This window comes from Merops nubicus, unplaced genomic scaffold (assembly GCF_000691845.1).
Source record: "Merops nubicus isolate BGI_N331 unplaced genomic scaffold, ASM69184v1 scaffold8438, whole genome shotgun sequence".
Classification (NCBI taxonomy): domain Eukaryota; kingdom Metazoa; phylum Chordata; class Aves; order Coraciiformes; family Meropidae; genus Merops; species Merops nubicus.
The window spans coordinates 227,082-247,381 of record NW_008625109.1 but is presented as its reverse complement, the minus strand read 5'-3'; the positions used below and the strand labels follow the sequence as shown (position 1 = coordinate 247,381).

The following is a 20,300-nucleotide window of genomic DNA, read 5'->3' as shown; positions in this document are numbered from 1 at the left end:
CTTGTGTGACCTGTATGTTTACAGGTGCCTTAAACACAACTGTTGCTTTCTTTTTTTTTTTTTTTAAAGAATGCTTTAGAGACCATAGTAATTTTTCTAACCTGAAAACAGAGAGCCACAATGTTTTCATAGCAGGATTATTTCCTCCTTAAGCAGAGAAGTTGTGGGGTGCTGTCTTCTAATTGTGTATGCTATTCTTTCAAATGCATATCTGTAATGCAGAAGGTCTACTGAGACCCAGCCATGACTTGCAGCTGTTTGCAGCTGTGTTGGCATTTTAAAGTTTCTTTCATTTCCCTCCCCTGGGCCCATGGCTGGTCTTTGCCTACTATCAATTCCAGGGAGACAAGTGTATTCCTGTGAATTTCTGAGCTGTCATGTTATGTTACACTCCATGATACCACGTTACAGGATAAAAAGGAGTCAGAGCACCAATTCCGGGTGGTGTTTATTTCTCTTTTGTGTTTCCTTACGTGTGTGTTTGTTATACTACACCTGATATTCTTTTTACAGCTTGGAAAGTATTTTTCTAATGGCTTGAGGTAATATTCTCCTTTTCTTTCTTATAATATGCATGCAAATTTAGTTCTGCTGACCGTGTGAGATATGTATTATCTTCAAATGCCTGCCTGGTGTAACATAAAAAAAAAATTGCTATTTTTGGTTCCTATGTTAGTTGGATAGGCTTCATAGTATAAAGAAGTCAAGGTTTCAGGTCAAATAACATCAAGGTTTTTTAGTTGTTGTTGATGTTGTTTGTGTCTTTGCGATAAAAACATGAACAGGCCAAAATGTCAGACAGTTTATTCTTCTGTCTGAAATAAAACTGAATTGTGAACTCCAAGCTGATGCAGCGTTTCATTTTAATAGTGTCAGTTCTTGCTTGTTTTCCCTGTGTCTCCTGTTTTGAGTGAATTTAGTGCTAATAAAAGTGAGAGACTCTTAAAACTAGCTGGAGCCAGAAGTACTTGACAGCTGCAGGTTAGAAAATTGAAGTTCGTTGTCTTGGTTAGCTTTATCTAGATGCTTTCCAAGGTTTTGTTTCTCTGAAACAGCACCTGACAGTTAAGGTATTTGATAGTTTTATGATGTTCCTCCAGGTTTCTGAAAATTTCTTGGCTTCTGTTGTAAGGCTTCTAAACCTTCTGCTGTGGTCTCAGAAACAAACCATAGTCAAACCTGGTCAGCTTGCCAGAAGCAGCTCCAAAGGAGGTCCAGGCACAGTTGCTTCCCATGCAGTTTTTGCATGCTTTTTGCTGAATTTCTACCAAACCAGCTGGCTGTCTTAATAAGAAATCATACTGCAATTTTGGGCTACATCCTTCTGGTCACAAGAAAATCCTGCTGCAGCTGGATGTTCTCACCTAGGGATTTCTCTTGAAATATGGTGCAAGCCCTGAGGGAGGAGCAGGAGCTCCAGGCCTTTGCCTTGATGTCTCCTTTGTAAAACCAGAACCAGGCTGATCATTGTTGTCTCTGTTTCTTGGCTGTCCAGACACATTTAAATAATCCTTGTGAAGCAGGCAGCATACAGTTTGTGTCACAAGCCTCAGAACTCACTCTTTGCGTACAAGGATTCCAGGGTGTAAAATGTGTAAAATCAGATTCATGATCTCTGGGTTTTGATGATTCTGTGCAGAGACAAATAGTCTTGTGAGCACTGAGAAGCTCAACTGGGAACTTTTAGCTAGCTGAAGTTTTGTAAAGGCAGGGCTGATAGGGAAATGCACGGCATGCTCTGTGTTTCTAGTAGCTTTTTTTCATTCAGTGTGTAAGTAAATCCTGTGTCTTTATATGACTAGCCTAGGTCTCTAATTAGTGAATATTTGAGGTATAATTACTCTTTGCAAAGTAAGTTGGTATGGGCTGCAATTTCTTAGTGAAGAATCCTGTGTACATTATTGTGTCCACCTCTGGTGTGTAGATGAACGTATACATGTAAATAATGGTTGGAAAATACTGTAAACCAGTGTTTCTTATTTCCCCTCCCCAGCAAGAAAGCTGGAAGGCCCTTGTTCAGCAGAAGGTTAAGAGTAGTGACGGAAGAGGAGGCAACATTATTCTCTGTTTTCTGTAGAGAATTATGATCTAGCTGATATATTGCAGAGGGATCACTTAAGCGATAACAAGAAGCCATTCAATGAAGGAGAACAGCAGAGCTGGCTGCCAAGCACAAATACACATCCCTTTGTATGACTGAATTGAACAGAGAAAATGAGGACAATTGTCATGCAGACAGCAGGCAAAATCCAAATCCCTTTAGTCTGAGAAACACACCTACAATTTGTGGTGGTGTTGTGGCAGGATTTATCGGTGAGGTGTTAGGCAGCTTTAAGTTACAGGAGATTTCACTTCTGTGGATTTCTTATGCACAAAGCTCCTTGTTTCTCAGCTTCCAGAAACGAAGCCCTCTGGAGTTGCATTTTACCTGTGTGAGATGCCTTCAGGTTGTCAAATAGTTCCTTAATTAGTTTTTTTACCTTTGCTCCAAGGGATGAGTATATTATTTATTCCACACTCCCAGAATTTTGTTAGTCTGCATTTATGTATTTTGTCTGCAGAATGACCTAGCACCAGGCTAGCCTCTGGGGTAGCATGAAACACACCTCTCTGGCAGAGACAGGAGTTCAGGCTTGACTAATGGTACAATATTGAGAGCAGCAATAATAATTAAAACAGTGCACTAAAATACCCCTGGGTGCTGTTGCTAAGTTAGAGTGTACCCCTAAAATTCCAGAGGAAAGGCATTAATTTTAGTTATTTCCATCCACAAAGTGAACAGTTGTCTCATTCAGCAACTGAAGTAAGTTTTCATCCCCTCTGTGGAAGTTTCATTAGGACAGAGTCCTCCCAGGGGTCATGGTGCAGTTTACATTAAACTCCAGATAAAAATGACATTGAAGCTTTGCCCCTGTGGTTTCTACACTGCCTGAAAACAAATGCATGACCTACAGCTAGTTCATTGGCTTATTGCCTTGCTGTTACTAAGCCAAGTGTACCCAAGAGAGAGGGAATTTGTGTTCTCTTTGCTCATAGTGGAGCACTCGTCTGATGGATCTGGGAATCTCTGGAAGCTGAAGGGTGAATGTTTCTCTAAGTACAGGTTTGAGCAAGTAGTCTGGATAGAACAGGTTGAATATGCCTGTCTGTAGATGCTGAAGAAGGGCATGGTTGTGAACATAGCCTCAGTCTGATGGGCAGCTGGTTCATGGGAATAATCTGTTCCCCCAGTGCAAGAGCGCTCACTTCTAGGTTTCTTTCTGATGGTAAATCTACAAACACTGAGGATGTGACTTCAAAATATCTGTGGTCCATGGGCAAGGAGGAAGAAACACCAGAGAATGCAGAGTGAAAAAGGAAATAGGTTCTCAGCAGGCAGATTTGGGCAAGAGCAGGGCATGGATGTTGACATGCTACAGAGGCCATAGCTTCTCAGATGCAGGAGAAGACTGCATGTGTCCTTGGCCTGCTCAAATTCACAGTCGTCCTGAAGTACATTGCCTGGTCTGGGATGTGTGCCTAATTTCTGTCAACCTGAGTGAGGAGTAAGCATATGCTGACCTGTTTTTCTGAACTAGGATGAGAGCTTACAGTTATAAAAAAATCCCCATACATTGAAGTGTTTTGCTCCTGTGAAGTGTGTGCCCTAGATATTAACTTTGTGCTAGACAGTAAATATGGCTGGATTTTGTTTTTAAATTACTTATAAATGTAACCAAAACTAAATTAAAATACAAGAGTTTTCTGAATCGCACAAAATAATTACAAGGTAAAAAAGATGTTGTTAACATTTAACTTCTAAATGCATTAAATTGTTGAATGCTGTGCTGTTCACCTCTAGCTAGCCTTTAATTTAAACAAAAGCTATAAAAGTGCAATTAGGCTCCAGCCCAATGAAGCACTTAAATATGTTCCTAGTTTTAAGTGTATGAGTACCCCACTGAAGATAAGATGTGCTTAACTCCTTTATTTGAAAAGGACATTTCATGAGGTAGTTACAAACACAAAGAACGATCCTGCAGGTATCACTGGGAAAGATGTGAAGAGGAGTGAAGTCCAATCTGCACTTCAGGATCTGACTGCTCTTAGGCTTTCACTAAGCTGTTTTCATGAAATTATTTAGCCTGCATGGTCCTGATCTGAAGTTTGTTGAGATTTTTGGATGAGCTCCATCACCTGTTGTTATAGAGGTTTGGTTTGTCAGACAGTTTCCTACTCGCCTACCAAGGGAAATACTCAGGGTGCATGGACCTTCATTTGTCCTCTCTGCTTGACTCCAAGATGTGCCTTTTTATAGACATGCTGCTACCACCATCAGGCTCTCCACTCAATCCCATATAAAGCATCTAAACATCATGGATTTAATACTCCCATTTTCAGTGCTAAATCAATGTTCTTTATGCATTTGTTCTTGGAACACTGCTCTGTTTGAACCATAATTCTTCCCACATACCATAAACTTCGTCTGTTTTCACTCTGATAGAAATTGATCATTTAAAGCAAGAGAAAAAGCCCTGTGACTACTGTTTAAACATTTCAAGGTGTTTGCTGGTTAATCAAATCAGCTTGTGCATCACCTTGGCACACCAAGTGCTGTGATCACCAGGGAACTGGGACCTTTCTGGGCTACTACCAGCCTTGCAACTGCTGGGACAAGGCAAAATGGAGAGCTTCTTTAGTACAGTTTTGGCAGGCAGTCAGTGAAAGAATGGGTTTACTCAGTTTATGACTGACCTCCCATTTGGTTGTTTACTCCTCCAACCATCCTGTATTTGTGCATGGGTAGAAAGAAATACGCTGCTGCAGAACTGGATTTGACCAGAGATTAAAGCTGGTCTCTTGTGAAATACTATGAAGCCTGTTAAAGAAAGGATTGTTTGCCAAACATTGTTCTGTCCTCCCAAGACCATAAAAAACGTTGTTAGCTGAAGTAACAGTGGGCAGAGATTGCATTCCTCTGTCCTCCTCCTCACCACCACCCTGCAACGTGACAGCGAACCTGTAATGAAATCCATGAAGAGCTCTGCAGCAGTTACCTTGAAAACTTTTTTATTGCCCCACATTTCTAGATAACACCATGATCCTCAGCCTCTGTCCAGCACCAAGAGCACCAGCGGATTGAGATAGTCAAAATTCAACACAAGTACCTTGATTTTTTTAATATTAAATACTTGCAGGAAAATTTTTGATAGTAGAGGATAACTTTGTTTTTACATATTATTATCTGAATTACAAATAGCTTCAAGGGTACAGCAAACTGTTCTGTGCAAATGAAAAATGACTTTACTTACACATTATTTATTGAAAATTATTCCTTTGATTTCATCCACTCCACTATTTTGCCCTCATGTCTGGTGTGGACATGAGAGAGTGCCATGGGAGAGACATTTCAGAGGAAATGGTATCTTAAGATACGTAGTCCACTTCTGGCTATCTGGGCTGTTACCTTCTTGCTCCCTGCAGACATGCTGAGATTAATTCTTCCTTTGCCATAAAGATCTTTTCTTGGGATCTTGATGCATCACCTGGAGTGGAAGAGTATTTCTTAATGGAAAATCTGGTAGAAATTGCTGTTGGAAATGCAGCTAAATAGCTGCCTTCCTATTGCTAGCTGCAGAGTAAAGACCCTTGGTGCAAGAAATGGTGCAGAGGGTAGCAGACAATTTTGTGAATGCACCCTAGAAAACATTTTCTGGCTTCTTGAATGGCTCTTTGGGAACCTTCCCTATTTGAAATGTGAGGTCTTAGTTTTGGCAAAGCACTGAGATGAGAGTATATTCTCTCTCCTCCATAGATGGCATAATTCCCAGAATTAAGTTTCAAAATATTGCACAAAAGCTAGTGTTTTCTGAATATATTTTGCTGGTAAGAAGTTTGAATCAAAGCACTGTTATTGTGAATTGGCAAAATGCCTTTAGTTTTTCCTTGATTTGGTATCATTTCATTGGTCTTAAATGTCACTTAACTCCAAAGATCTCTCCCATCTCAAGAATTTTGCAAGACCACCTTTATGTTTATTATTTTTAAGAAAACTAACTCTTGCTTAGTTTTTACTTTAAAGAATACCAGTGAAAAATCCAATTGGAACAGGGACCAGATCTTCCAGAAATCTTCATAATTACATGACAAATCTAAATAAGCCATTAGTGTTTAATCACCTACAGTTAGGCAGAATACATGTCATGTGGAATTTATTTGGGCTCTTCCTTAAATTTAAGTGCAGCGTCATTAAAAATAAAGTTGCATGAGGGATACATGTTCTTTGGGGATTTTTGAAAAGCATTTGAAAGCAGATTTCAGCTTCTCCATTAATTTCCAATCAGCCTAATGCTTTATGATGCAGCATGCATACAGCCACAGGCAGATCTGAATGGGCACACTAGGGGATAGAATGGAAATTTCTTACAGATGGTATTTCAAAACATATTAGTGACTCAAGTTACCAAAAAAAGGCAAATACTTTTTACTGCAGAAGGATCTGAGCAGGAGCTTTTAGCCATTTTTCATGGTAATAAAGGGGCTTGTTTTAAAAGTGATTTGAACTAGTTTTAGCATTTTTTTATGTATAAATCAATATGAGTATTAGACATGATGGCATGCTGCTGGTATTGTTTGCCTGAGGAAAGCCAGAAATAGCTCACTGAAATAGGAGGCCTCTCATTTTATGTGTGGCAGCTACTTTTGAGGAGTCAGATAATCTTAAATGTAAGCTTGATATTCTTTACAAGTGGGACCATCTTGATGCTGCATATTTTAATTATACATATATATTGTGCTATCAATCATAGACTGACAGTACTCAAGGCTTTCTACCGCACATAAAATAATTTGTCATAAAGAAGAGAGGAATTAAGCCAAATAGAGCAGCAAGCATGTTTAAAAAAAATATGTGTGGTTGGTTTGATGTTTTGGAGCTGTTGGTTGGTTGGTTGTTGTTGTGCTTGGTTTTAATTTGATTGGGTTTTGGGTTTATTTTTTTGTTGTGCAGAGAAATTAGTCCCAGTTGTACCAGCTTGGAATTTAAAAAGGAAGGGAAAATTGCAAAAGTTAATGTCTAATTCTCAGGAAACACTTGTCCCTTGTGTATTATTGCAACTCCATAAGAAGCTTTAACCTATCCAGGGAACTGCCTGTGTCCCAGCTTGGAAGGGCTCTCTCCTTTGTGGAAGTACTGCAGGACAAAATACCTGTAAACTTGGCCTTTTCTGTAGGAAATAGGACAGAGAAGAGAGAGTTCTAAGGTATAAAAGGCATTTACTTTAAAAAAGTCTGCTGCTCTTCTTCATTCTGCAAATCCTACAGGCATGAAGTCCAATGGTCCATCCTGGGAATGTGGGAGATTCCCAGGAACAGACGTATGCTGGTAAACTTTTGGCATGTTGCAATCATTTGTTTCTGGTTGACATTAAATGACACTTTTCCTTGATGCTCGAGATGAGCACAGAAACACGGATCTGGCCTGACTTCTTTCTGATGAATGTAGGCAATTTCTTTCTTATACTTTTGGATGCAAAATAAGGAAAAATGTGTCAAGGAAGCGTATGAAAAAAGCTGCTGGAAATTCCCACAGTATGGAGCACATTTATGATCTCAGTTTATTATAATCCTGCAAATAACCATCAACATCACTAAGTGCCAGAAAAGCTAGAGAATAGATTATTTTAGTTGACTTCCCTTGACTCCCCTTTAATATGAAGCACTGAAACACTGCAGAAGGAGGAACAGACACAGTTTGTACTCAGGAACAGTTGAGGAGATGTCTTTATTTTAATGAATTTCTTCTTCAGGAATAACTGCTGAGGACATGCTGCATGGAGTGTGGCCAAGGGAGCAACTGAAGTCAGGTAGAAGTTATTCAGGGAAGAACGCTTTATGTAACGCATGCGATGAAGATGATCTCTCAAGCAATAGAAAGGGAGGAGTTTCTTTGGCATTACATTTAGTTCTTGCAAAATTGTCATTCAGTTTGTTCTTACAAGAAGAATCAGGCAGTAGAACTCAAAATTAGCTTTTGTTGCTTTGGCAAATACTGTCTTTGCTGAGGACCCAAAGAATGGATGGATACAGAAGTCAGTGTTAATGCTCTGTGTCCAGATACTGACAGGAGTGTTACAGTACTTGCAGAGGTAGAGGGAAAGCTATCCCAGTTTCTTTAGTTGTCACTCAGGGGTGAAAATTCACCCACCAAATCCTTTGTTCATTAGTGTTGCTGAGTTTTGGGAGCTTCCTAGGCTACGAACAGCACCAACAGGAATTGCACTGTCTTCAATCTGTACTTTCTCAAATCAATGCAGGAAAAAGGAGGTGTTATTTCTTCTGTGTGATAAATCAAAGCAGAGGCTGTTTCCTAAAGCAACACAGACTTTGAAGAAACACCTTCTGTGTCACCATTCATCCTAGGCTTTTTCTGAAAGGACCTGTGGCTTCTCTTTTTACCTGATGTGTAAATCCAGTGGGCTGCCTCTCCCAGGACCGAGAGCACGAGTGTCCCGTTCCACCACTCCTGTCTTCACAGCTGTGAGTTTACAATATCACATGGTTCCTAGCAAATGCTGTCCTTGAGTTTCAAAACAGGAGGAGAAAGTAAGAGCAGGTCTTGAACTCAATTTACTGTGGTTTTTTTTTTGTCTGTTTTCCTTTTGGATAGGGCAGAAAAACCCATCCTTAGTAGAAAGAGAATGTTATGGTCTAAAACAGTGAACAGCTTCTATGGAGAAGGAGAATTAATTAGGAAGGAGTTGAAGCTTTCTGCCTGGCAGATTCATGATCCATGAAGCTAATCAGTTTTGTAGGCTGTCATTGCTTTAGCCGTGGACTGGTCAGCAGCTGAATCCCCTGCTGGGGAAGGACACTCTTGCAGCTTGTCACGTTTTCACTGTTGTGCTAGTGCGGGACAAGACTGTAGTGCTGGTTTATTTCTGCAGCTGAAAGTTACTGTTAGATCTAGCACTAACTGCAAAGCCTCAGTGGTTTTCTGGAGCAAGAAATCAGACCTTGAATTAGCCACTAAACTTAGTGATTTAGCTGTTGGAAATCGTCAGTGCCTATGGAAGTCACAGCAGCATTTAGCTATCAAAAGGTAACTGTGTATGTAAGGTTACTCTCAGCCTTTGGTTTAACTAAGCTCAAAACACACCTTGAGCTGGTCATTCAAAGTGATATTTGTTTGCATTACAAGCAAAGATTCAGTAATTTTTTAAATATGTATCTTTGTCCTTCTGTTGGTTATGTTTCCACTGAAATGCTTCTTCCAGCCCTTTCCCCTGCTGTGGCTATAAAACGTGACTACAGATCACTCTGTGGCTTTCAAGTGATGGAGCATGTTGGGGGGGGTTGTGCTAGAATTACAGAGGAGGTTCCTTCATGCCCAGCAGCTTCATCACGTTTGTGAAGGAGAGAAACCCACAGTTATCTCCATCCCAGTGGTTCATTGGAAAAACATATCTTGTATTAAATACTTTAAAGATTCATGAAGCAGCTTTAATTTTGTTTGCATTTCTTCCTGAAGGGTAAAGCTTTCAGAAATCTCTAAATGCATTGCCTAATCCATTTCCAAACTCAGAATTTTAAGGTCTGCAAGCAAAACTCATTTTTGCAGTTGAGCAGCTGTGCAGAGAGGAGAGAACATGGGAGAGGATAGAAAAGGTTTTTCCTTCATTGGTAATGCACTGAACTACCTGCATGGCTGTAGTGTCAGCCCTTCACAAAAAATAGTGCCACTCAAATGGAATGTAAGACCCACTCTGATAAATAGAGGGCTTCACGTGTTTCTGTTGGATCAGATACAACCAGAGTAAATACAGCTATCAAGGAGTGAAGGTTCAGACAAAGAAAAATTTCCTTCCCTTTATTGCCTACAAGCTCACGGGGCTGCCATGAGCAGGCTTATGTGCAGCTGAGAAGCTTTTGTTTTCTCATTGTCCTAGTTTCTAACCTATGACCTTTTTTGTGTTACTACAAGAGTTTTTTTCCCAGGGTTCTGGTCTGCCAGCTGAAGAGCCTTTCCTGTTCTCTTACGCCTGCATAGACAGTGCTCACAGTTAGGCTCAGGGGGCTGGCTGGGAAGTGTGCATTGAAGGAACCATTTCAATGCAAGGGAAAGAATGAGAGAAAATCATCTCCAGAGTAGAGAGAGATGATCTGACATTGAGCTCCCCATCACATACAAAGGAAATACCTCTGGGGTGCTGGCCAAGCCATGCAGAAGCTAACACAGAGCAAGAACACTCTACGACACTTCCCAAGACAATAGCAGGATGCCTCTTGAGTTTGATGCTTGGCATGTTGTACAAAGGTGCCTGGAGGGCTATTTGACATACCAGATTTGATGCATCCTCAGCTAGTCCTTGGAAATGATTAGCCATGGCTTCAGCAGTCTTTGCTTGGACTTACTAGTCCTCTAAATGCATCCAGCAGTGTTTCCTACAGTGTACCTGTCTGCCCTGGAGAGGGGCACTGCTCCTCATCCAGACCTGAGTCTTGTGCTGGCTGGACACTGCGAGACCTGATGACAGTTCATAATACTAATTTAGAATCACAGTAATATTAAATGTGAGTTATACTTGGCCGGCTTAGACTGTTGTTAGCTACCACAGAGGTCAAATGTGTGCTCTGAGTTCTTCCTGAACTCAGTAGTGTTACACAGATGTTAATGAGGCCAAGATTCAGCTATCAATTACTGTAATTTTCCTCCCTCATCCACTTGCCACAGTTCATAATGTGATCAGACCTAGTGCAGAGGATTGGGGACCATGGTGGTGCCCAGCTCCTGGCAGAGCAGTGAAGTGCTGGTGCTGTGGGCTCCCCGAGCAGAGCAGCCAAGCCTCTGGACCCTGGGGAGGGCTGCCTTAAACATCCAGGCACCTTACTGCACAGTAGGAGGGCTGCCAGAAATGGAGACTTCTTAATTTCATACCAAAGTCCCTTTAGTGGGCAGGCTGAAGCATGTAAGTGCACGCTTTGCTAGGACAAAATTTTGTATAGTTTGATGTCCTTACCTTCTGGTTACTTTGCTTCTCAAAATGAATAAGTGACCAGTCTCACATTAAGCTCCACCATCACTACCTCATAGAGGAGAAGCACCGAGCAAGAAATCTATTTCCAGGCTGCTGCTCCAGCCATTTTCTGAGAGGGTGCCCTATGCCTTATGAAAGTCAGTAGGTTTGTTAGAGCCTTACTTTTGCTGAGACTTCTCTGGAACGACATCTCCTCTGCTGCCATGCTCCAAGGCCAAAGCTGAGGGCTGCACCACAGTGAACTTCACGTGTCCTCCTGACACTGACTTTCTCAACCTTGCATAGAGGCACAGGTGACTGACTATTCCATTGCAACCTGCTCAGGCTGTTGTCAGCGTCCTGCCAAAAGCAAAGCTCCAAAGGTGTTGTGAGATGACAGTGGGCATGATTGTGCATTGATGGTAGAGCATCCTTGTGTGTGATTTGCTGATGTCACTATTTGGCTCAGGGTGTCAATTGCTGGTTAGAGTTTCTTGGAATGAAGGAAGTATTAACTGTAAATTGCTGCCACTGGTATCTAGTTACAGAATATATTGGGAAGCACTTGGGCGACAATCCAGCAAAGCACTTAAGCACCCACTGATTTTTCAGGAAAGGCCCCTTGACTGGGATTGCTGTGCTCTCAGACATCATCAAAAGTGTTTGTTAGTGGATCAGTACTTTCTCCTGACTACCTCAGCACATCCATCTCATTTTCTGAAGTGACTTAAGGAGTTGGGAGTTCAAGGTTGACTGGAAGTCTGCAGGAAATAAGCTGCTAAATCACTGCTGTGCTTTGAAAAGTCTACTCAGCTGGACAGCTGCTTCTGGTGTTCTTCATCCTTACTATAATAAATAAAATCATGACAGCTTTTAAATCACTGCTAAATTCTGAGGTTTGCCTTTGCCCATCTAGATGTTCCTGTTGCAGTGGGATTACCCAAGATATTCTAATATGTGGTGGATGGAACCATCTTTCCAAATGCAGACATAATGCAGTTTGTACCTATGTCCTGCTAACAGAGAGAGACCACCTGGCAGGAAGAAGATTGCAGTGAGAATTGATCAGAATGACTTAACCCAGGTGGGCTAATGAATTCAACAACCTTTTATCTAGAGCAGTCCCTGATGCCCCACAATGTCAGTAATCATTGAGCAGGATGGCTGCTCATGGTTTGGATCCATTTACTCTTCTCTGGGTAAAAACTGGCGAGTTGGCCAGGTCCAAAGAGTGGTGGTGAATGGAGTTAAATCTAGTTGGAGGACAATCACAAGTGGTGTTCCTCAGGCCTCGGTATTGGGGTCTGTTCTGTTTAACTCCTTTAGCAATGATCTGGATGAGGGCATCTAGTGCACCTTCAGTGAGTGTGCAGGTGACACAAAGCTGGGAGGGAGCATAGATAAGCTTGAGGGATAGGAAGCATCTTCAGAGGGATCTGGACAGCTTGTATCAATGGGCCAAGGCCAATGGTATGAGGTTCAACAAGGCCAAGTGCCATCTCCTCCACTTGGGTCACTACAGGCTTGGGGGCAACTGGCTGGAAAGCTGCCTGGCAGAAAAGGACCTGGGGGTGTTGATCAACAGCTGCCTGAATGTGAGCCAGCAGTGTGGCCAGGTGGCAAATAAGGCCAACAGCATCCTGGCTTGTATCAGAAATAGTGTGTCCAGCAGGACTAGGGAAGTGATTATGCCTCTGTAGTCAGCACTGGTGAGGCTGCACCTCAAGTACTGTGATCAGTTTTGGGCAACTCGGTACAAGAAGGACACTGAGGTTCTGGAGTGTGTCCGAAGAAGGACAGAGAAGATGGTGAAGGGCCTAGAGAACAAGTCTTTGAGGAGGAGCCAAAGGAACTGGAGTTGTTTAGCCTGAAAAAAAAGAAGGTTGAGGGAAGACCTTATCACCCTCTACAACTACCTGAAAGGAGGTTGTAGAGAGGTGGAGCTCAGTCTCTTCTCTCAATTAACAGGTGATAGGACAAGAGGAAATGGTTGGACTTGATCTTAAAGGCCTTTTCCAATCAAAATGATTTTATGATTCTATGGCATGAAAAGTCTTGTGAACCAATGAGACCATAGAGTCATACTTAGAGTAATAATGCATTGATTTAATCTCATGAAGAACAAATAAATCAGAAGTTGAGGTTATGGTTTAGGTGTCATTGCTTTCAAGTTTGACCTGGAAATGCTGATTTTCTCAGAATGTAAGTGGGAGGGTAGAGGAAAAGCACTGGGGAGGGGATTAATCCTACTCAACCTTTCAGTCTAACAGGAACATGTGGCAGGGTTACCGGGTGCTTCAGTCCACTTACCAACAAAACAGATGCTTTTTACTCCAGAAAAGTTCAGCAAAATTTCTCGATCAGGAGACAAAGGAAGTCCAGCCTAATCCACTGAGGTCTCGTACGATTTCAGTGGTTTCCTGTCTTTTCCTAGGCCAAACACTATTTCTACATGTGCCTCCGTGCTTCTAACATTTATATTCATCTGACTTTTCCTTTGATTGCGTCGTTCCTTCTGACTCTGAGCACTGATGCAGGACCCCACCAGGATGCACATCCTGGGATGGGATCCCTCCTCTGCCTCACTTCTACCAGCGATGCACCCACTCCTTGGGTACCAGTCTGAATTACTGAGGTGCAGTTTGCTGTGTTCTGCTGATACAAGTGAGCTTCTGAAGCAATTCGCTGTAAGATCAAAGATGTTCCTCATCAAAGGAGGTCCATGTCTTTAGCTGATGGCTCTTTCCTGAAGTGAAGTATTCCTGATGGACTTCTTTGACATATTGGTGTGGTCAAGAGGAAAATCACACTCAGACAGAGGTTCAAAAAGAAGGCTGTGTCAGAGCATTCACACCTCCTGTAAATCTCTGGCCTTGTTCCAGGTGTATTTTTAGGTTGTGTAAAAATGCTGCTTAGCCAGAAGTTTTACACAGTGGTCCTCTGTCTGGTACAGGCCAGCAGCAAGCTGCTAGTAAGTAGCTCTGGTAACACTGTAATCAATGCCAAGTACTCAGGTGTCTGAGCCAATAGTGCTGGGATGAGTAGGAATTATGTGTAATTGCACTTTACTAGAACTTATAACTGATTTCCAGAGCTTACCCAACAGTCCTTTGTCATCCTCCTCCTCCCCATGACTGCTGATAGTGCAGCAAAAAAGGTGATTGTTATGCCAAAATAACGAGCAAAGAGGTCAGAAAGTTTGCTAAGAGCAGGAAAAGTCATTTCCTATGATATTATTAGCAGTCTTTTGGGGAGAAGGTTCAGAATTGCTATGGTAATTCTGAATGGGTTTCAACTGTGAGGACACGGATGTAATTTTTTTAGCATCTTCGCTAGTGAGAGAGAATTCCGTTATGTATGGCGTCACAGAAGGGCATGGGCTGGGGGCTTGGGAGGCAGAGGCTCTGCCCTGTGCTGTGTAACTTGTCCAGACCTAAGGTTTTTCTTCTCAAAATGGTCTATGGTAGCATAGATACATCAGTGAGCAAGCACAAAAGGAAATTGTCCATGGAGCAGATCAGTTTGACAAATATTTCATCAAATATGTGTCTGTACAATAAACTTCATGCATGTGTTATTGCTGCACAAACTGCAAAACCAGACAGGGTGGAGGGTGCTCTTTGTATAGGGAAAGGCACAATTTGCTGGAGTGGGGCCTGGATGTGGAAGTATGAGATCTAATTATGAGTTAGCAGCAGACCTGGTGGTTCCCCTGGCAGCACAGACTGGCTGTGGTATTTTGTGCCTTCTCTGGGTTGTTGTTGAGCAGTCATTGATATTCCTTTGGTTTTCGAGAGATGCTTTTAACCTTTCAGAGAACAAGAGCCACTAAAAGTCTCTGTGTGTGCAGATACACTTTGGTTTTCACTGGGTTGATGTAAATTTGCTGCTCCTATGTGGAGCACAAGCGATGTGGCTTCTTTTGAGCTTTTCTCACATCTGTATTTGGGGTCAGGAAGAACAAAGCCTGCAAGTCTCTATATACTGGAGAGCAACGAGGAGAGGACACTCTTCAGTGTATTTTACTTCCCAGTAGTTGTTTGGATTTGACTTTTCTTTCTCCTCTGCAGGTGCAAACAGATGACCTACCCAGACGACCTACCCCAGATCTCTGTGGTCTTCATATTTGTGAACGAGGCGCTGTCTGTGATCCTGCGCTCCGTGCACAGCGTCGTCAACCACACCCCCTCTCACCTGCTCAAGGAGATCATCCTGGTGGACGACAACAGTGACAACGGTGAACATACAGAACTTCTCCTCTAAATACTCTATCCTGTGTGCTTAAAGGACATGAAACACAAATCGGAGTGTGGTCACTACTAGCAAAAATGCTGTTTGGGTTTTGGTTTTGGTGTTTATTCTTAATGTTGGGCTGAAGCAGTGTTGAGTTATTGTGCATTTAAACAGCTGGGGGAGGAAGGTCATACGTGCAACCACTGATCCATGGCTCATGAGCTAGATCAGCAGTTGGTGTATGTTGGCATGTTTCTATTGAAGCCAGTAGGCTTTACAAGACTTTGTGTTTGCTGATGAGAGTGAGCTGCTCACATAAAGCTGTGAGTAGATTTTAACTATTTGTATAATAAATATTACATGGATAAACCCAGCTGATTTCACTGAAATCCTCACAGCATGAATGACACTTGTATAGTCCATCTTAATATAGAAATGACACTTTTCTCCAAATGTTCAGTTCCAGAGGAATATCATCATTAATAGGCTTAAAGTTTAAATTCTGCTTTTAAGGAAAAGTGAGGCTACGGATTCTCCTTAAAGATAGATTCTACTGTTTTACATGGAAGCACACTCTGCTTCTTCATGACTTAAACAGGTCTTGATAATATCAGATTTGGAGCCTGATTTTGTGGTTTTTTTTCTGAGATAGGGAGTAAATTAGACAAAAATTAGACTATGAGAAAGAAACAGAACGGTCACAAAGAACATTCAACTTTGAGGTCATCTGGTTCATTAATGTGAAAATAACAAAACTCAGCATGTTGTTGAATATATAGAGATTGATGAACATGTTTCAAGGGACAGCCAGGTTTGAAGAGCTTTTAGGGTAGAGGTGATTAGCAATGTTGTTGTGTTTAAGCTGTTATACATTAGACTTCTAGAACTGTTGCAGCTTCTCAAATCATGTTTGTTAAAATAAGGCTCAAGTTTAGCCTTTCCTCCATAGATCAACAGCATTAAATCTTGCAGTGTTAAGTTGCTGTTCTTCAAGATCTCTGAAAAGAAAGGGGGGTTGATAGAACAAGTCACTAAAACAAAAATAGGTACCCAAACCTACAGATTTAAGAAATCTTTCTGCTTTCAGTTGTGGCAGTGTAGCCTATGGAGTAATTGAATGAAATTGTGACGTGTTTGAGTCAGTGTAATGCAGAGAAGTCTTGGACTCACTGTTTCTCAGAGAACTCTTATGTGTCTTTTCTCTATCATTCTTCCAGATAACTGGAGATTTATCAGGTCTTTGATTCCAATGATAATGATTCTACTGTGTAATATAGATCAGAAGAATGAGGCTTCTAATGTCCTGGAAGCTTCTACTAGTTTTCCTAATAAATATATTTAAGTAAAATCCTCATTATGAGTAAGTTGCAGTGTAAATGAATTGCCAAACTAGAATGATTTAAAAAAATACAGAGACCATTTTGGTAATTTGTGTGTTTATAATTTGACTATTGAAATGAAGCTGAATAAAGGAGTGAATGAGTTCTGCTCCATCTATGGATGAATGCCTGAAAATGAACAAAAGAGAAGAAGTCTATTTGAAATCTTCAATATCAATTTAGTTCAATGGGGAAGAAGCCTGGTATTAAGGAGTCTTAATTATATTTAAGGGAAAACTCTTAAAATGAAGGGAAATTAATTCTGATCTTAATTATGTCTTTACCCAAAATCTATTGAGGTTATTTTTCAAACTCTTACTGAATACCATAAGTCAGAAAAAATAAAACTCAAACCAAAAAACAGTCTCCCATGTTACACTGCTGTAAGGGCAGAACTGCTCCTCCAGAGGCCAGCTGTTGCCTGATGCAAATCATCAGAGAGTTAGAATGGTAACTACGTAAAAAAAATTTAGACAAATATCAGTCTAGACAACTACCTCTTCAAAACAATACTCAGATCCATCAGGCCATATTCAACCTAGGCAAGTCTAACAGTAACTGCTCTGGAGAATTTCTACTGACTAGGGGTTTAGGAATACTTAAGAATTTCTTTCCCTTTTTTTTTTTTTTTTGTCTTGCAGTTGAGCTAAAGTTTAATCTGGACCAGTATGTCAACAAAAGATACCCAGGTCTGGTGAAAATAGTGCGGAATAACAAACGAGAAGGGCTCATTCGAGCCAGAATCCAAGGCTGGAAAGCAGCAACCTCTCCTGTTGTTGGATTCTTTGATGCTCACGTTGAATTCAACATTGGCTGGTAAGTTGTTGACTATTCCAGAGGGGGAGCAGTACTGTCACACTGTGCCCTGTGTCTCAGAGGCTGGAGAGGAGATTTGCTCAACAACAGGGAAGATGAAAAACTGTCGAGATGAGACAACTATGGGCTGGTGTTATTGTATTAGCCATTACTCTTGAATAATATTCTTTATTATTGCAACATTGCTGACAATTTTCTGCAATTGCTGCAAAGATCAGTAAAAAAAAAAATGTCGTGCCTGCTCTAGTACAGCCCAGTGGAGAGAGAAGTAATTTAAACCACAATGAATATGAAACCTCCAAAGCAGTTGAACACGGAGACACCATTAAGGAGGCTCTGGGCTGGAGGCAAATGCATGCTTTCAAGGACTTTTTTTTTTTACCTCCTTGTTTTCTATCATTTCTCAGAAACTTGAATGCCAATCTGATTTCCTAATAAATATTCTTGCATTTACTTCTGAGAGAAACATCGAATTATTTCCTGCATTTTTAATGGGGCTTGAAATTAGCATTCCTTTCCTCATCCGCTTTATTTTGCAAGGGAGCAGTATCAAAGTGGCAAGCACAGTTTTGGGCTTAATGGGCCAGATCTGCAGTTGGAGTAAATCTTTGTAGCACCACTTAGTGGCCGATATTTGCATTATTGGGAGTCGGGAGTGAAGGAACTGATTTGTACAGTCAGCTGGAAAAGGGCTGCTGGGACCTTCAGTATGTAAAATGTGTATTTTCCAAAGATAGGCTTGTATTTGATAATGCTGATGGAGGGTTGTGGTGGAGCTGATTATGCTGTGCAGTTCTGGGAGATATCCCCAAATTAAAACTAAAAATAGCTGTACTTACAACCACAGAGAAACTTAATTGCAAAGAAGTAGAGTGTTTATTTTTATATGTTCATGAATAACTTTATAAAATGGAAGATGCAATAAAATAAGTCTTGTAGTGCACCTGTTTTATGTTCACCCTGTTTTTTCTTTCTTTTTTTTTGCCAGGACTATGAAAGACTATAATAGCAGTTGTAATTTTCTAGAAGCTTAAGAGCTGTTTTTTATTTATTTGTTTAGTTTTAAAGCATCTAGGTCTTTCAAATAATTGTAAATGTTCATGCAGGGTAATATCAGCTACTGGGCAGAATTGAAGTCTGTGGAGAGGATGCTCTGGGTGCTGTTCTCAGTGCTCATTCTGCCCAAGCTGCAGTTTTTTGAGCCTTGCAGAGAATTTTATTATCACTTCTATAGAGAACATGGAGATCTTACTGATGTACTGTCCCCAGAGAAGCTAGGCAATGGTGTCAGTAAGCAGGAAAGGGTTTTGTGGTTACATTTGGGTTTGGTTTGGTTTGGGTTTTTTTAACCTTAGTGCATTAAGGTTTGCATTAATGTCAGAAAGGGTTGAAATCAGCATAGCAAGAACCTAGACTACTTGGTAAATGAGAGCGTGTGTATCTCTGAGATAAAAAGTGTTTGCATTTAGTACACTCTCCCTGGTGTACCCTCCTTTCAACAAGTGCTCTTACATCTCAGTAATACTGCTGAGCCAGTCTCTGCAGCTGCTTTGAGACCACTTGGCTTCTGGAGTAGCCACAGAGGATGAATGGGAACAGCAAACATGCACCAGCAGCATCACATACCCCTTTGTTTCAGAGCCACACGTGGAGGCTTCAGTGTCTTCCCTCCTGGAGCTTCTCCTGCTGTTCCTCTCAACCTCTGGGGCTGCTGACAGCCATCTCAGACCTTGTTCTACCTCTTTCCTGGTTTGAATTCTGTCCACCTGTGCACATGCAGTTGCCTGTCATCTAAATTTTTGTCTCTTCTTTTACTAGAAGAGACTGGAAGTCCTTCTGCCTGGACTGCTTTATTTTTTCCCACCTGGTTAACATTACCCCTGCTCCATAACCCTATAAACTTGGTGGTTGTCTTCTTAAAGTACAGCTCTTCTGTTCTCCTACTAAGTCTCGTCTTATATGAGTATTTCCCCCATTTTTAATGCATATTCATGTATTCAGAGGCCACATGGTTTGCTCCCACTTAAAGCTGTCTGTGGATTATTTGTGAGGCAATTAAGAAGAAGCCAATTCCTTTACTACAGAAAAGAGCATTAACTTTCTGTTTGGTTTGTGTTCCATCTAAAAGTCAAGTGCCTTCAGTGCAGTTTTAGTCTTCCAATCTATGGCTACTTTACCTTCCTAAGCAGTTGGCAGATTAATTCATAAAGAATCAGAGAAGGACTTCATCACTTTCTCATGAAATTTGCAGGACTATGACAACAAAAAACCCTTTTCTTTAAACAACAGTTGCCCCATTTATGGGTGAGCTTTTGCCTTATATCGCACTATAGCATTTTATGGGATCTCAGAGTATTACTCTCCAGGGACACTTCTTCTAAACTAAAATACAATCTGGTAGGATATAAAAAAAAATGTCTACAACCTGGCAGGTCAAATTAACTATTGAATTATTTATTTTGCTGTGCTTAATTGCTGCATTTTTGCTTCTCAGGTGTTGAAATGTAGTAGTGCAGAGCAGAGATTTTCTACTGACCTGTTCCCCTTAAGGCTTTTGATAGTGTGAGCCAATACTGCTGCTGTGAAAGCAAAAATGGAGAGGACTAGCTGAAAGGAAGGCCATTACTATTAATTCTAAAATGGAATTTTAAATTAAAATTACATTATAAAGCATGTATACCGTTCATATGTAAAATTCTACCTGCCTTGCAGTTGAACCTTGTCTTGTTTTAATGGTTACTTAATGTCAATAGGAGTCAGCATCTAGAGTAAGCAACCCAGTAGAACCAGTGGGTATAAAAAGCTCCTGTTCATTTCTCTCTGAGGGTATATTTGAGCTTGTATAGTTCAGTTTTCCCTTCAGTCCTCTGAGATTTCA

At 41.0% G+C, this 20,300-nt stretch overlaps 1 protein-coding gene across 1 annotated transcript in view; it reads left to right on the top strand.

Moving 5' to 3' along the window:
• The window catches only part of GALNT9 (polypeptide N-acetylgalactosaminyltransferase 9), a gene marked incomplete at its 5' end in the record, with an annotated part of 117,845 nt that overhangs the window by 9,369 nt on the left and 88,176 nt on the right, over positions 1–20,300 (top strand). Inside the window, 2 exons of the mRNA XM_008945567.1 lie at positions 15,065–15,231; positions 17,248–17,422. Of these exons, the coding sequence (XP_008943815.1) occupies positions 15,065–15,231; positions 17,248–17,422 (342 nt within the window). The remainder of the gene's footprint in view (positions 1–15,064; positions 15,232–17,247; positions 17,423–20,300) is intronic.